The sequence below is a fragment of the Cetorhinus maximus genome, chromosome 22 (assembly GCF_964194155.1).
Source record: "Cetorhinus maximus chromosome 22, sCetMax3.hap1.1, whole genome shotgun sequence".
In the NCBI taxonomy this organism is placed as follows: Eukaryota; Metazoa; Chordata; class Chondrichthyes; order Lamniformes; family Cetorhinidae; genus Cetorhinus; species Cetorhinus maximus.
In genome coordinates, this window is record NC_135900.1 from 69,842,358 (window position 1) to 69,860,214 (window position 17,857).

The window sequence follows — 17,857 nt, forward strand, 5'->3', positions numbered from 1 at the left end:
GAACATCCTGGTTAACCTCCCATGTATCCTTCTAAGGCCTTCATATCTTTCATGAAGTGTGGTGCCCAGTATTGTCCACAATACTCCAGCCGAGGCCTAACTAGTGATTTATAAAGTTCTGGCCTGATCTCTTTGCTTTTATATTCTATTCCTTTATTCATAAACCCAAGTAACCAATGTGCTTTTTTTAACCACCTAGGATGTGTACAGGCACCAAGGTCTCTCTGCTCACTTATACTTTTCAAAATCGGCCATTTCTAGTATACTGCCATTCCATAGTAGTTCTCCCAAATTGCATCACTTAACACTTCTCCAATTTGGACACCATCTGCTATGCTTCTGAACGTTTCGCCATCCTATGGCATCCTGAAGCATATAACAATCCTCAACACTATCTACAACTTTGCCAAGTTTCATCCCATCTGCTGACTTTACAATGCTTCTTCCTGTATCCAGGTCTAGGTCGTTTATAAAAACTGCCAAGAATAATGGACTCAAAACTGGCCCTTTGAGAACACCACTGCAATCCACCTCCCAGCCTGAAAAACATCCATCCAACACCAACCTTTGCTTCTGGCCACTGAGCCAATTTTTATCCATACTGCCTATAATTCCATGATTTTGCAATCTTCTCGATAAGCTGATGTGGCATTATATCAAACGCTTTCCAGAAGTCCATATACGCATCTACTTCACTATCTAGATCAACCTTCTCAAAGAATTCAATCAAGTTAATCAGACATGATTTACCTTTAACGAATCCATCCTCCTTAATTAACCCATGCCTTTCTAAATGAAAATTTATCCCAATAGTGAAACCGTAAAAGTGGAAGGTTTTAAAAGGCTCAAGAAGAGGAAGGGTAGAGTAAGGGTATGTTAAAGACAAGGAAAGTTTAGGAATAGCACATAAACCAAAATTAAAACAAGAAAGGCTGCAAATGAAACAATGAGCTTAGAGGTTGGTGAGGAATCATGAGATGATGGCTTTTTTTGTATTCCATACAGAAGTGAGAGAAAATATTCAAAGAGCTGTCACAGATGTGGGAGCACATTCAAAACTGGGATAGAATTGGGCTTCATAGGAACATATTTTGATGGCTTGATTAACTGGTTTTATTTTGCTCTCCTACAGTTGCAGCAGTCTCCATAGGAATGAACTGCAAACTTAACAAAATACCCCCACTGCCAGTGGCAACGGAAAGTTTAATTGGAAAAATGGAAGAAAAATGGGATGTGATTCTTTTAGGTGACATGTTTTATGATGAAGAACTTGCTGCTGATCTTCACAATTGGCTGACAGAATACAAGAGGTTTCATGGATCAGAAATTCTGATTGGGGATCCTGGAAGAGCACAGTTCACAAGTTACAGAGCACAGAACTGGCTGCAGAAGGTCAGAGAGTATGAGCTTCCCGAAGCTACCAAAAAGGAGAATTATGGACTGACTTCTACCACCGTATGGAGATTTTTGCCATAGGACACAACCGGTATACTACTGGACAGGAGCGGGAATTCTGGATGCATTTAATCCACCAAAGACCTGGAATTGAAACTAGGACCTACAAGTCTGTAACATTTTGACACAGCTGTGGCTTACTCACATTGCATGTAGGACAGACCAGGTATGGTCTATCTTTCTTTCCTGATGTCAACCCACAAATTTACTGCAGTGGATTTTGAACTGCTTGTCCAGTACCATACCAACAACACTACGGTATCCTTCTAGCTCTTAAAAGAAAATGATTAATCAGTTGAACCCAGCAGCAGACAAAAACTCATTTGTACCAATATTTATTTGTACATTACAGCAAAACATAATGGGGATGGTAGTAATATATCATACATCACCATGTGCTACATTGCACATATACAAAGATTCTATACTGTACTCAATAATTAGATTGAATCAAAGTAAACATTTAATCGATAATTACCTGGTTACATAAATTTCACTGCAGAATTCTCAGAACAGCTGTTGCTAATGTATGGAAATTACAGAACACTGGTTGTTAATTAACAAATATTAAATGGTGGAAAAAAGAAGTAAATTCAGTAAACGGTCCACGTTACTTGTTTCATTTGGTTGGGGCAGGCTAACTGTTGCAGAGCTTCTCTTGAACGATCTAGAAGCAGAAATAAAACAGAACAAAGTTGAAGAGAACATTTACCAGAGCTTTAATCCTTCTCTGAATTTTCTTCCCCCCTTGAAGACGCTAAGTCTTGACGATTCAACAGCTGCCAGTAAGCCCTTCAGTATCTCACATAGGGAACTATTATTCACCTGAGCCTTTGCTACAAGTGCTAGCAGGTTCATTGGTCCTGGGAGGCATCAGTCGCACTCGATTATATTCTTGCTTCAGGTGCAGAAAAATCAGTGCGGCCTCCCATTCTCTACTTCCACCCAATGACAATAGCCATAAAGCACGCTTATGTTTGAACACCATTAGAGAACAGGCTGTGATTTCCCCATGGTAGATTATCCCTTCAGCATTTGCTAACAAGAGCAATCACTTGGGCAAGGGCGGGGGGGGCATTACTGCAGAGTCTGGTCCTGTGCTTACTCTGACCCCCATATATGTAATTTCTAGCAGAAGTGCTGGATAGCAAATCAGGAGGAGGCACCCGAGATGCTCTGGCCTGCCATCTCAGCACAGAACAGGGCCAAGCTGGAACCTTACTGCAAAGAACCTTACATGCAGCATTAGGCATGTCCCCACCAAGGCTTTCAACTCTTATTTCTTATTCAAGTTTGACTTTACAACAGCAGCAAAATTAAATGCACGAGAAAAGGATTGATCTTGCACACACTGACTCACCTGTGATAAGTGGGCAGCCGTGAAAAAGTAGAATGAAAACGTGGGGGCAGAAAATGAGCACACTTTCCACTGCTTCATCAGTTAAGTTCACACAGCGATCCATATGAATCTCCTGAAGAAAAGGCATCTGTATGTTAAACTACTTTGTAAAGTTGAAGTCCTAATACAAAAAAATGACCTGCATTCATCTAACACCTAGTCATTCCCTCAACAACATCTCAAAGCACTTCACATAAATTTTGATGAGGTGCAATGGTTATTGTTACATTGACAAATGCAGCAGCTATTTTAGCACACAGCAAGATTTAGCAAACTGCAATGGGATATCAGATTGTGCTTTCTTTCTGCTGGAGTTGGGAGGAATGTTGCTGAGGAAAATGTCCTGTTTTACAGAGAGTGCCGTGGGTATCCATGGTCCCCTCATCTGTCCAATTCAGGTGGCATAAACTGGAGAGAAGATCCAATGGATGCCATAATTGAGATTTGAAATATTGGAAGGAGTGTGGGATATAATAAAGCTCCTACTCTCATCCCGAACTGGAAAATTTCATCAACTTTGCTACTAATTTCCACCTTTCCCTCCCCTTCATGCTCCATCTCTAACTCTTCCTTTCTTGACTTGTCTCCATTTTTGGGATAAGCTACTGACCAATATCCACTATGAGTCCTCTGACTACCACAACCTAGACAGCACCTCCTCAACCCCCACCCAGGCTTCCTGTAAGGACTCTGCTCCATTCACCCCGCTTCTCTGCCTCTATTGCATCTGTCCTAACGATACCACCTTCCATACCAGTCCTTGTGATACGTTCTCCTTTTCTCTCAACCTCAGGATTGCCTGCTATCACGGTTGATGGCCCTCAACCATGTCTGCTCCATTTCCCTCACTTCTGCTCTCATTCCCTTCCTCCCAAAACCCACCTTACACCCCACCAGTCACAACACAAGAATGTTATACACATACTCTGTACAGTTTTTGAACCCATAGACGTCAATTATAGGAGAGAGATAGAGAATTCAGAATTCAACAAGGTTCAAACAAGGACTAGAGCTCAGCAATAGTCATGCAGAACTTACTTTTAATTTATGGGAACACACTCCATTCACCAATCCAATAACGCCAGCATCAGAAACCTGACAAGGTTAAGAACAGCAACACTCATCAAAATGAGAAACATAGTTGAAAACTAACTGCTGCTAAAAACTGTTTATTCTCCCTCAAATTTCTTTAGGTGGACTATTTTTGATATACATTCCTGCATGGGCTACTATATATAGTTTATCAGATAGGTTCTAGGTGCTCTTACTCTCGATGTCCTTTTGTGGTGCGTGGAAATTACTGCATAAACCAGCCTTTGATGTGGTTCTTAGTGACATCAAATGTGCATGGTCACTGAATTTTCTCCCCTCTCTGAATGTACAGAATCCTTATTGGGTACAGTTCCAGAGAGAGCAGTCACCATTCAGGACCTTAACTCAGTTTCCATTATTTATGTGTGAGCTTTGACATCTTAGAATTGGTAGGATTTTTGACCGTAGTGTGACTGCAGCCATGTCCAGTACTGATCTCACCTGATGTCCATCCACACAGGCCTTTACAGCAGGAATCATAACACTTGAAGTAAATTTGACAAACAGGATGTTTGTTTGTTTTACAGCATGAATCAAAGGGTATGAATCAGGAGTGTATTTGTTTGATTTTTCTACTCCAAGGACCCTAGGGCCAATTGTAGCACCCATACCACCGCTCAACTCCTATCTGCTAACTCTGCATAGATTGAACCTGGGACCTCTGCTGGTTTAAAAACAGAAAATGGTAGAAATACTCAGCAGGTCAGACAGCATCTGTGGAGTTGATGACATTTCATCAGGACTCTGCTGGCTTATTTGGGTCAGCAGTTCTATTAATAAATCTGATGATACTGGCAGAGCCTGTGCCCCAATTTCAAACCCACACATCTACTATTATCAGACATCATGCATCTAGCACACAACATCCTGTTTGTCAAATTTACTTCAAATGGCATGATTTTGGCATGTACAAATAGTACTTAGGGCTGCCAACACTGGCTTCACCATATCACTTCCTGCCCCCCAGTGGCCTGGGCCCTACACATCTGCCACTGATCACCCGAAAGGTTCATTCTCACAGGCAACTGGAAAGTGAACTGAATCTTTGCTGCCTGATCCTTGACTGTCAGTCAAACACGCTTCCTTCCTCTGACAAAGAGTCATATCAGACTTAAAATGTTAATTGTTTCTCGCTCCACAGATTCTGTCAAACCTGCTGAGCTTTTCCAGCATTTTCTGTTATTTCATCTTTCTTCCTCCATCTCTGATATTTTTCCAACTAATAAACGAGAGTGTTTTTAAAAAAAAAATGAAACAATTTTATTTCACTGCCCTATATTTCTCTTCTGGGTTTTTGCTTGTAGCAGTGTGTATGGGAGATTAATCTTTATTTCCTGGAGACTCCAGAAGTGCTGGCAACCCTAGTGATTTGCCTTGCAGGCCTGTCAATGAAACTGGATCTCTCTCCTCTCTCTTTGAGATATCAGATTAAAGATATCATCTTCTGGAATACTCAAAAAGTGGACAGGTGCCATCCTGGTTTAATAGATCTAGGATGAGGCAGCTGATTCACTTTCTCTATTTGAAGGTGACTATGCGAGCTGTGACAATCCACAAACTGGCTAATCCACTCCAATAAACATCTTCAATGCCTGTAGCTCGGTGACATTTTACAAGCTGAGAATTCATTTTGTTTTAAAGTACAACAATTAAACACAACTCATTCCCAAATTATTTCCATGCATGACAATGACCTTGCCATTAGATATGTCAATAGTAACTTCTCTGAATTTTAACAATACCTGTGGCAAAAGCTGCAAATACTACAACTGGCCTAAGGACCTTTTGGGTCCTTATACTAAATGTTGGGTTGGAGTGGGGAAAGAGAGTGGATCTCAGTCCATTTACAAGTTCTTGTTTATGAATATCAGAACAGAACAAGCTCAGCTGTGATACCATATTGACACAAACCATCTAGCCTCGTACATGGATAAGGGCCAAGTACCAGAGCCATGGAACCATACCACACCAACAGTCAGCAGCATTGAGAGAGAAACACAAAACAACATTAAAAACGCACTTTGAGCAATAAGTTGTGGTTAGTAATGTTATTTCTATCACTTACTGATACTCCTCCAAAACTGGATAAAATTAGCAAAGCTAACAGCGAAGGTAGACTTGTGATGGATTGTCAGTCTCACAAACACAGTTCTCTTATATGAAACTTTTAAATTACTACTCTGTTTGAAGAAGATTATGTAAATTGATCAGATCTCTATTAAGGAGACCCATTGTGCCCATTACCATATCAGTTCTAGAGTCATTGCCAGGTTGGTGAGCATCTGTCCAGAAATGTGGGCAAGGGGTTAATAGCAGATAGCTACAGTCCAAGATGCCTGGCAGCCCTCTATTTCAGCACTTCCAAAAAACTTAAGTAAAGCAGCATCCCCATTGTTCCTAGATCATGAACATAGCAATAAAATGGCAGTGTCAGAGCACATAGCAGAACAGCTAGGTGAAAAGAGAAAAGAGAAAGTAAAATAAGGGCTCAGAAATTAGTCTCAAAGTGCTGCCACAGATTTAAATGTATCCCAAGTGAGACTAAACAACTCTGCTGAGAACTGTGAATCAAATTCCAGATATTCTAGTCTGTACGATTTGAGACTAACAATTTATTCCTTAAAATAGATTGCCAGGCTGACATACTCCCAAGAGAGGAAAGTGTTGGGTTTCCTGAGACATCCTAACTTTTGTGGGATTGACTTCTACAAAGTTATTGTTTGACAGCAAATTATCTTCTGATATTTGTCTTTTTTTTTTGCTGGATTTATTTATTTATCTTGAAGCACTTCAGATTACTATTTTTTAAAATGAGGTGTTTGTGTTTACATTCTAACAGGACCGATCAATATGTGTATCTGAATGAAAGCATCATACTACATGAGTTCTTCCAGTGAAAACTGCTGATTCTGGAGAAATTAAGGGAAATCTGTATATCTGTCTGTAACTTTTTGCTCCAACTCTTCCTCGTCTAAAAGCAACGATGTCAGTTTAAAGGTAAAAATGAACATGTGTAAAAGGTGAAGAGCAGCTGTTTTTGAAGCATTAGAATTAAGTTACCTGACTGTCACAACAAGAAGCTACTTTTACACAGCACATATAATGTAAATTAAACGTTTCAATGTGCTTCACAGATGGACTTACGAAAAATAGATGCTGAGCCTGGAAAGGTGAGATTAACAGAAATCGTACAGGATAGAGATGGAGAGGCAGTATGATAACTAATGTTGACCTCTTCCCCCTCCCCCCCCCACAATTATCTTCCACTCCTGAAGGTGCTGACCCATGCTTTAGTAAAGTTCCATTGGCATCAATCACCTAATAACTTAGCCCAGGGTGACCACTGTGAACTAATCAGGATAGGAAGGAAAAACGGAGAGGCTAATGAGGAAATAAAACTTTCGAGTCATGCTTTGCTCTTCGGCAAACAAGAATCAACACTAAACTTTCACTGACTCATTCAGTAATGATCAACCTGGTGGGCCAAAAGAAACTGACTGCAAGGTTATTTATCCAGAACAGTGACTAAGTACAAGCAGTACATCTTATTCTTGCTAAATTACACTTTATGCATAAAAATAAATCCATTTAATTTATAGAAATGACCTTTAGTGTCACTTGGTGAGTGAACTGTCCTAAATTATCCATTAATCTTCCTTGTCTTTAATGGAGGGACAGGTTATGATTTTTATCCTTCTAAGGTGTTTTGCTGTTATGGTTTTTGAGGAATATTAGTTAATTATGTTCTGTAAGTGAACTTTATTTACCACACTATCAAATTAAATGGCTGCAGACTAACAAATAATTGACAAGGGTTCTCAGCTGCTTCACTGGGTTACCACAGTGAGTGGCTGAACTATAACAAGCAGGGTCCCTGGCTCTGTGCTGAGTTTGCGGATCTTAGCTTTAGTGCCAGAAAAGTGCGACAGTGTGTCCAAGTTAGGGAGGGGACCAACTGCCCAAGCATCTCCTATTGATTGCCCTTCAGTGACCCTTGCTGGATGTGTAGAGAATATTGGTTCATAGCAAGTTCAGGCTTTGCTCTGCTGTTCACCTGCCTTCCCTCATAGCTGATTAGCCCGCTGATACCCACTGTCGAGGATCACACATAAACATTGGTTATCAAGACAAAGTATTTAAGGCACCCAATATCCCAACAAGACAAGGGAAACCAGCAACCTGTTGCACATTTTAACTGTGGAACAAATAAGTAAACAAATTTAATAATTTAATTTTGGACAATTGCCCCCTGCAGCTTAGTGTATAACTGCATTACTAAGGAAACGTTGCAGATCCCATGTTCAGTTCTCGAGATAGCCGAGTCCAGATGAGACACGACAACATGCTTTGCTAGCCCTGGATTGGAGAACAGAGAGAACAGCCATGTTCCCTGATGGCCATCCCCTTACTCCTGTGTGTAAGGTACTCGTATGGGCAGAATCAGGTACAGTTGCAATGGCTGCACAGCTGAATTGCCTGCTGCCAAATGCTGTCCCAATGATACCTGTTCCAGCTGTTGACCATTTGCCTTCACCTCTGCTTTCCATTATTTCTTCCAATCTTCATAACTTGTCTTTTTTACATTAATTTTCATTCTGTAAGCTTTCACCACCTCATTCATTCTATTCGTTAGTATCTGTAGACCATCTGCTGTGCTAGCCTGGTCATCTGCAAATGTCACTATCTTCACCAACTTAGCTCCACCTTCTGTACTCTAGTGCTTCTTTTAAAATGGCTTCTCTACAGATGTTAAAGAGCAATGGTGATAGTAGACATCTTACCTTGCGCCCGATTAAACCAGGTTCAGTTTCACCAAACATTACCCTTTTGTAGCAGTCCGTCTGTGCCATGCACAGAGCTACAATCATTTAGGAGCACAGGACTGAGGAGCACAGGACTGAGGAGCACAGGACTGAGGAGCACAGGACTGAGGAGCACAGGACTGAGGAGCACAGGACTGAGGAGCACAGGACTGAGGAGCACAGGACTGAGGAGCACAGGACTGAGGAGCACAGGACTGAGGAGCACAGGACTGAGGAGCACAGGACTGAGGAGCACAGGACTGAGGAGCACAGGACTGAGGAGCACAGGACTGAGGAGCACAGGACTGAGGAGCACAGGACTGAGGAGCACAGGACTGAGGAGCACAGGACTGAGGAGCACAGGACTGAGGAGCACAGGACTGAGGAGCACAGGACTGAGGAGCACAGGACTGAGGAGCACAGGACTGAGGAGCACAGGACTGAGGAGCACAGGACTGAGGAGCACAGGACTGAGGAGCACAGGACTGAGGAGCACAGGACTGAGGAGCACAGGACTGAGGAGCACAGGACTGAGGAGCACAGGACTGAGGAGCACAGGACTGAGGAGCACAGGACTGAGGAGCACAGGACTGAGGAGCACAGGACTGAGGAGCACAGGACTGAGGAGCACAGGACTGAGGAGCACAGGACTGAGGAGCACAGGACTGAGGAGCACAGGACTGAGGAGCACAGGACTGAGGAGCACAGGACTGAGGAGCACAGGACTGAGGCCATTCAGCCCTTCGAGCCTGCTTCGCCATTCAAGATCATGGCTAATCTGGTTGTGGTCTCAACTTCATTTTGCTGTCTGCCCACCATAACCCTCGACTCTCTGGTCTATCAAAAATCTGTCTAACTCTGCCTTGAATAATTCAATGACCCAGCCTCCACTGTTTTCTGGGGAAGAGAATTTCACACACTAAAGACCCTTTGAGAGAAAATATTTCTCTTCAGCTCGGTCTTAAACGGTAGACCTCTTATTCTTAAACTGTCCCACAAGTGAAAACACCCTTCCGATATCTACTCTATCAAATTCCCTCAGGATCTTATATGTTTCGTTAAGATTACCTCTCATTTTTCTGAACTACAATGGGTATAAGCCCAATCTGTCCAACCTTTCTTCATAAGCCCCTCATCCCAGGAATGAGATGAGGGGCTTATCTTTGTTTATCTTTCCTGTCAACGCCGATCACCTGAAGCACTTTCAACAGCTTTTGCCAGTTCATCAGGTCAAAAGCCTTTTCATAATCCACAAAGCAGCTAAGTATAAACTTCTTGCCGGTATTCTACACTTCTTTCATTTAACGGTCTCATTACTGCCTCTCTAGGTCCGCCACCCTTTCTAAAGCTGAACTAATCACAGCTGATGTAATGGCTCACTTTGGCTTCCAAACTATTTGCTAGGATCTTTAACATTACCTTGGATGATTGTGTAATCCAAGTTAAAGTGCGATGATCTTCACATTTCATGGTATTTGCCTTGCTCTCCAATAGAACCATTTTTCTCCTCAAAAAAGTCTTCAGGCCGTTGTTCCTTAGTAAACATCTCTTTACACTTAATCAATTTTCTTGTTGCCTTCTCTCCAAGTTTTTAAAAATCATTTCTGCAGGGAGTCCATCACATCCTTCTGCTTTCCCTGGCTTTATATATGGCTCAAAACATTTCACACTCCAGAAGATCAGTGTTAAATCATCATGGAAAACGTTTTCATCTTTCTCTAGTTGTAGTTCTGCTGGTTTGCCATCTTTATCATACAGGTCATCTATTCTGATTTAAGTACCTGGGAAGCATCTTGTCAGAAGATGGTTACTGCCACAAAGAAATCAGAGCTAGAATAGCAATGGCAAAGAATGCATTCTCCAAACATAAAGAATCACTCAGCATAGGAACGAGTAAGAAAAGAGTCATCAATTTGGAGTGTCTTGTTGTCCGGGACTGAAACGTGGACCCTGAGAAAATCGGACATCCAAAGATTGGAAAGATGTGAATTTTGGTTCTGGGAAAGATTGGAGTGGGTCACTTGGAGAGAACACAAGAGCAAGGAAGAAGTTCTCAGGATAGTGGAGGAGGAAAGATCGCTCGTGAAGATCATCAGAAAAAGGCAACAAGGTTTAATTGGCCATATTCTAAGTCACGAGAACTTGCTGAAAGAGGTGACTGAAGGAAGATTAGAGGGCTGTAGACTAAGAGAGAAAGAGAACGATAACTTGAAATTGAAAATGGGAGGTTCATGTGAGCAACCGAAGAGGAAGGTGCAAGACAGTGCAGCGTGGAGAAATGAGCAGACAACCTGCCCTTAGGCAGATCAATAATATATATATACACACACATATATATTTTCATCCAGATTCAAAGAATGATCATTTGGACCCAAACAATATGGAACCAAACCAAAGCATCTCATCCACAGGACAGAAGGGGGAACAAAACAGAAGGAAGGTGGACAGAAAATACATGCATTTTTGTGAAGTAATAACATAAATGTTACAAAAAATATAAAAAAGCTCATAAAATGACTGTACCTTGGTAGCTGAAAAATCGACACTATACAAAAACTTGCAGTTCTTCCCCAGTGCATGTAAACTGGCATCTGTAACACCTAAGCAGCCACTAATGTTCACTACTTGTAGCAATCTACATTGTTGTGCAAGGGCTACAATTCCTTCATCCGAAACATTCCGGCATCTTCTGAGACACACTTCCGACAAGTAGGGACAAGATGAAGCAATAACCTTTAACCCTGTGGAATGCCATACAATCAGAGGTTTGGATGTCACAATGGTGTCACAATAACTCAGTGACAAGTCATTCAACATAAATTAACTATAACCTCTAATACTTCATGAAATGTCAAACCATAACAGTCTTTGCATAAAGTCTGCTTTATCATTCAAAAAGGCTTCATTTTTGTCTGGTTATGACTTGGGAGAGGGTGAGGAGAAAGCAGGAATCCAGATGGAGCAGAACACAAGAGATCGGAGAAGTAGCCCATATGGCCCTTCGAGCCTGCTCTGCCATTCAATATGATCATGGTTGATCTTTGGCCTGAACTCCACTTTTCCGCCCGCTCCCCATACCCTTTAATTCCCTGAGACAGCAAAAATCTGTCTATCCCAGCCTTAAATATATTCAACAATGGAGCACCCACAACTCTCTGGGGTAGAGAATTCCAAAGATTCACAACCCACTGAATGAAGAAAGTTCACCTCATCTCAGTCCTAACCGATCATCCCCTTTATCCTGAGACTGTGCCCCCATGTTTTAGATTCTCTATCCAGTGGAAACAACCTGTCAGTGTCTACCCTGTCAAGCCCCTTCAGAATCTTCAATGAGATCACCTCTCATTCTTCTAAACTCCAGAGAATATAGGCTCAATTTACTCAGCCTCTCAGCATAAGGACAATGGTCCCTGGAATGACAGCGATCTAGTGAGCCTTTGCTGTACCATCCTCAATGCAAGTATATCCTTCCTTAAATATGGAGACCAAAAGTGCGCACAAGTATTCCAACTGTAGCAAAACTTATTTATTCTTGTACTCCAATTCCCTCACAATAATGGCCAACATGCCATTTGCCATCTCAATTGCTTGCTGTATTCTTGCACATTAACTTTCTGAGCTCCTTGTACAAGCACACCCAAGTCTCTCTGAACATCAGCATTTACAAGTTTCACGACTTTTAAAAACTATTCTGCCTTTCTATTCTTATGACGAAAGTGAATAACCTCACACTTCCCCACATTATACTCCAACTACCATCTTGTTCCCAATCACTTAACCCATCTGTATCTCTTTGCAGCCTCTCTGTGTCCTCCTCACAACTTACTTTTCCACTGAGCTTCATATCATCAGCAAACTGAGATACATTACTCTCTGTCTCTTTGTCTGAATCACTACCTAAGAAAGGATATACTTGCCATAGAGGGAGTGCAGTGAAGGTTCACCAGACTGATTCCTGGGACGGCAGGATTGTAGTTTGAGGAGAGTTTGGGTCGACTAGGCCTGTTTTCACTGGAGTTTAGAAGAATGAGAAAGAATTTCATTGAAACGTATAAAATTCTGACAGGGCTGGACAGACTGGACGCAGGGATGATGTTTCCTCTGGCTGGGGTGGGGGATGCAGCAGTAGTGGGCGGAGGGATCTAGAACAAGGGGTCACAGTCTCAGGATATAGGGTAGGCCATTTAGGACTGAGATCAGGAGAAACTTCTTCATCCAGAGGGTGGTGAAACTGTGGAATTCTCCAGCACAGAAGGCTGTGGAGGCCAAGTCACTGAATATATTTAAGAAGGAAATTGATTCTTATACTCTAAACGCGTTAAGGGGCATGGGGAGAGAGCGGGAGTATGGCGTTGAGTTAGAGGATCGGCCATGATCATACTGAATGGCAGAGCAGGGTCAAGGGGCTGAATGGCCTACTCCTGCTCCTATTTTCTATGTTTCTATTAATACAGATTGTAAATAACTGAGGTTCCATCACTGATAGCCTGCCAGTACTGAAATAGCCCCACTTATGCCTACTCTGCTTCCTGTCCATTAACTAATTCTCTATCCATGAGCACTGTTGTGGATGGCGAGTGGAGTGAATCAGGAGCCCAGGGGAGAAGAGCACAGGGCTCTGGGGGCCGAGGCAGCAAGAGAACAACCTGGAGCCCAGACAAAAAGTTAGGACACTGTCAGTATTCACTTTGTATTGTGAACTCCACCCACACCCCACTTTCTACTCAATAAAATTGATATAACAATCCATGACCACACACAATGTCCCATCAAGTCACTCTATCCCAGTTTGATTGAGTGATTAGTAACAGTGGAGGTGCTCCCAGTTTTAGGTCAGCCCGTGATGCAATCCCCCTGTACATGTACTGAGCCAGCCAATGTCATCAGTATGCTCAAAAGCTACAGCTCCACAAATGACCTCATGTTCTTGTAAACGATCTGTGCCTCACTATGGGCCCATGAAGGACATAGAGGGTGATGCATGTTTAGAGGTGCACGATCACGTGTCATCTTTATTTTCACAGTTTCTAGCATGGTGAATCACATAATTCTTCTCTAAGGCCTACTCCATTATCTAGCCGAGTGGGAAGGCTATTGCTTTGTTCCACTAATACCTATACAGTTGCAGTCAAATAATCTATTGCAATGGCTTCTCTTCCCATCCCCGTACCATTAAGCTTGTGGATTTATCCTCGGCACCAGGCTATTTCTCTTGGCCCTTGGCAATATTATCCAAAGACATGATGCCAGGTTCCACACGTAGACAAACGACATCCAGCACTACCTCACCACCATTCTGTACCCCTGCACTGCAACTGAGAGCAGTTTGTGGCGGGGTGGAGGGGGCTGAAGACAATGGCTCCACACTATAGATCACTGAGCATTCTTAAGGATCCACTATCAGAAGTGCATGAATCTAGAAGTGTCAGTCTGGAACACAGTATGTCGATGGGCTATTTGTTAAAAACACGCTCATTAGCTTTATCCTTGAATATTTTGATACATCCGAGGGAAACTTAAAAGGAAGACAAGTATCTTGGCAATACTTTTTATTCAAATTGCTCCAAGTATTCTATATTCAAAAATACTTAAAATTATCATTGTGTACATCAGCTGGCATCATATTAGCTCAAGGTTGCTCTGAAACCATGTTGCTCTTTGAATTCAATAGTCGGGTTTAAATTCCTCCCTAGTGCTAACAGCAAGGAGCTGTCTACCAGTGAGGAAGAGGCGACACACTTGAACATTACCAGAGTGCTGGGAGCCTTTTATAATTTATAACATTCACGTCACCGATGATCTGTTCACAGGCTACTGTAAGCATTGGGGCATATGCAATTAGTCCATATATAGAAATGTGATGATTTCATTTCCACCTCTCATTATGCCTGACGATAGGAAGTTACACGTGCACTATTTTGTTTTTCTTTCAGCTAATTTAATTGCCCCTTGAAAAAAATTCTGGTCTTTCCAGAAGATGCTGAATGGTCGAAACAAAATTAATTGCCCTATTTCATCCTCAATGGCCACTGCATTCAAAATGAGCTCAAGGTCTAAAATACCTTCAGAGGTAATGGAAAGCTTGTAGTCGCTGGAATTCAAGTTGATTTCCCTGAGTTGGGTACAAATCTGAAGCATGATTAACCCATGATCTGTAATGTCACAGGCGCTGAGATCCAATTTCTGGAGTCCTGGATGCAACACCTGCACATAAAGCACCTACTGTCAGTATACAAGTTAACACTACATTGGAATAGAAATGTCTATCTGGCAACTGAAATTATCCAACAAAAGATGTGCTCGAAGCTGCTCGAGGTTGGACTGCAGAATTCTCGTGGGGGATGCAGCATAAGAAGTTATTCAGGCAGAATTTCGGTGGTGTGAGATAATGTTCCCTCTAATGCTGCAACCTGGAAGGTATCGCACAGATCTCTCACAGGTTTGCTTGTTACAGATAGCAAGCGTGCACAGCTGCTAGAAGTAGCACACATTGAAACAAACAAGCCTTGCACAAAATAATGATGTGAAGGAACACTGGTGCCAAAGTTAGTTTGGACACTTGGAGTGGCGGTTGGTAGGGGGTGAAATTGATTTCCCAAGGGAGGACAAAAATGATTGCTTCCCCTCCTCATCGCTACAGATTACTGGTGGGAAGTGTGCACACATGGATTTTGGGTGTGCACAAGATCAGGTTTTAGTGTGATGCCACATTCACCAAACACTTGTACAGCTGTCAGCACCCACTGTCGCGGTTCATAACCAGTGAACGGCACCCAGGGAAACTATTTCGGTTTTGGTGTCTCTAACAGAGATGAAGCTGGCACTAGCTTATTCATACTGGCTGGTTCTATTTAGTAATATGAAATCCTCCAATAGCAAAACTGTTATTAGAGGAAACTCGGTGCTAAAGCATGCATGGCAAGGGCAGTGGTAGCTGCTGCTGAGAATGGAATTCACTAAAAACTGCTCCCACATGATGTCAAGCATCTTTTCTGCTCACCTGATGCATGTTCTCATCTGTAATAATCCCATGAGCGCTCATGATTTTGATTAATTTGTCTTTCAGGTTTGGTGGTAACGTTTGTAGATCAGCAGCATACCGAGAAAGTGACTTTACTAGGGAGTAAATGCATCTAGAAAGGAAGGGAAACATCACCAGGCAAGATTATATCCAAAGAAAGCTGCATGACAAGGTGGGGGAAGGTGCAAGGGGTGGACAAGGGGAGCCAACAGAGGAGAGGGGGGTGGAGGAGGGGGAGGGGGGAAGAGGGAGACTGGGGGGGGGGGGGGGCGGAGGAGGAGGGGGGGGAGAGTTGGGAAGGAGGGGTACTTGGGGAGGATGGGGGAGTTGGGGGATGGGGAGTTGGAGGGGAGGGAGGAGTTGGTGGGGGGGTTGTTGGGGGAGAGGGGGGTGTTGGGGGAAAGGGGGAGCTGGCAGAGGAGGGGTATCTGGGGTGGGGGGGGAAGGAGGGGAGTGGGGGTATCTGAGGCAGATCTGGGGGTGGGGGAAGGAGTGGAGTGGGAGTACCTGGGGGTGGGAGGAGGGGAGTGGAGGTATCTGAGGGGGATCAGGGGGTGGGGGAAGGAGGGGAGTGGGGGTATCTGGGGGTGGGGGAAGGAGGGGAGTGGGGGTATCTGGGGGTGGGGGAAGGAGGGGAGTGGGGGTATCTGGGGGTGGGGGAAGGAGGGGAGTGGGGGTATCTGGGGGTGGGGGAAGGAGGGGAGTAGGGGTATCTGAGGGTGGGGAAAGGAGGGGAGTGAGGGTATCTGGGGGTGGGGGAAGGAGGGGAGTGGGGGTATCTGAGGGGGATCAGGGGGTGGGGGAAGGGAGGGAGTGGGAGTACCTGAGGGGTGTCTGGGGTGAGGGAAGGAGGGGAGTGGGGGTATCTGAGGGGGTGGGGGAAGGAGGGGAATGGGGGTATCTGGGGGTGGTGGAAGGAGGGGAGTGGGGGTATCTGAGGGTGGGGGAAGGAGGGGAGTGGGGGTACCTGAGGGGGATCACAGGGTGGGGGAAGGGAGGGAGTGGGAGTACCTGAGGGGTGTCTGGGGTGAGGGAAGGAGGGGAGTGGGGGTATCTGAGGGGGTGGGGGAAGGAGGGGAATGGGGGTATCTGGGGGTGGGGGAAGGAGGGAAGTGGGGGTATCTGAGGAGTATATGGGGGTGGGGGAAGGAGGGGAGTGGGGTTATCTGGGGGTGGTGGAAGGAGGGGAGTGGGGGTATCTGAGGGTGGGTGTAGGAGGGGAGTGGGGGTATCTGAGGGGGTTCTGAGGGTGGGGGAAGGAGGGGAGTGGAGGGAAGGAGGGGAGTGGGGTTATCTGGGGGTGGGGGGAAGGAGGGGAGTGGGGGTATCTGGGGATGGGGGGAAGGGAGTGGGGGTATCTAGGGTGGGGGGATCTTGGGGTGGGGAGGGGAGTGGGGGTGAGGGTATCTGGGGGTGGGGGGAGGGGAGTGGGGGTATCTGGGGGGTGGGGGTATCTGGGGGGGAAGGTGGGGAGTGGGGGTGGGGGTATCTGAGGGTGGGGAGTATCTGGAGGTGGGGGTATCTGGGGGTGGGGGAGGGTAATGGGGGTATGTGGGGGTGGGGGAGGGGGGTGAGGGTATCTGGTGGGGGGAGGGGTGTGGGGGTATGTGGGGGAGGGGGGTGAGGGTATCTGGTGGGGGGAGGGGTGTGGGGGTATGTGGGGGTGGGGATTTCTGGTGGGGGGAGGGGGTGGGGGAGGGGAGAGCGGGTATGTGGGGGGAGGGGAGTGGGGGTATCTGGGGGGAGGGTGGGGAGTGGGGGGGATCTGAGGGTGGGGAGTGGGGGTATCTGGGGGTGGGGGAGGGGGGGTATCTGGGGGTGGGGGAGGGGAGGGGGGGTATCTGGGGGTGGGGGCAGTGGGTGATGGAAAGGTTGCGGCTGTGCCTGGAGGGGCAGCGGACGGGGAATGGAGGAGAAGCGGGGCTAAGTGCTCGGGGACGGTGTGTACCGGGGCCGCGGGCTCTCGGTCACTTACAGATCGAGCAGCGAGAAGCGGAAAGCCGCATCCATCCCGCACCGACCGGTGGCTCAGTCACAATAACAAGTGGCGCAGGGGCAGCATGGGAAATGTAGTGCCAGGATCATGGG

General features: G+C 44.9%; 2 protein-coding genes across 3 annotated transcripts in view; one reads left to right on the top strand and one right to left on the bottom strand.

Moving 5' to 3' along the window:
- The window catches only part of etfbkmt (electron transfer flavoprotein subunit beta lysine methyltransferase), a 31,094-nt gene extending 29,309 nt beyond the window's left edge, over positions 1-1,785 (top strand). Inside the window, exon 3 of the mRNA XM_078568493.1 lies at positions 1,133-1,785. Within this exon, the coding sequence (XP_078424619.1) occupies positions 1,133-1,476 (344 nt within the window). The 3' untranslated portion in view covers positions 1,477-1,785. The remainder of the gene's footprint in view (positions 1-1,132) is intronic.
- Positions 1,775-17,846, bottom strand: amn1 (antagonist of mitotic exit network 1 homolog (S. cerevisiae)). 2 transcript variants are annotated; one of them, XM_078568491.1, is made up of 7 exons: positions 17,745-17,846; positions 15,749-15,881; positions 14,811-14,952; positions 11,272-11,489; positions 3,893-3,949; positions 2,816-2,927; positions 1,775-2,122 (listed from the first exon to the last, which is right to left on the bottom strand). In XM_078568491.1, exons 1-7 carry the CDS (start codon positions 17,777-17,779, stop codon positions 2,049-2,051), a joined length of 771 nt encoding a protein of 256 aa, XP_078424617.1. In that variant the 5' UTR covers positions 17,780-17,846; the 3' UTR covers positions 1,775-2,048. The 2 variants fall into 2 exon arrangements, with proteins under 2 accessions (XP_078424617.1, XP_078424618.1); XM_078568492.1 differs by lacking the exon at positions 3,893-3,949 and having other exon boundaries at positions 17,745-17,836.
- Positions 17,847-17,857: the final 11 nt, after the last annotated feature.

Bases quoted from the DNA above. Each gene is read 5' to 3' on its own strand.
- amn1 (XM_078568491.1), bottom strand. From the start codon at position 17,779: ATGGATGCGGCTTTCCGCTTCTCGCTGCTCGATCT. The intron at 14,953-15,748 runs GTGAGCAGAAAA...CTTTATGTGCAG, and splicing joins CAGATGAGAACATGCATCAG to GTGTTGCATCCAGGACTCCA. The intron at 3,950-11,271 runs GTACAGTCATTT...TAACCTTGTCAG, and splicing joins TCGATTTTTCAGCTACCAAG to GTTTCTGATGCTGGCGTTAT.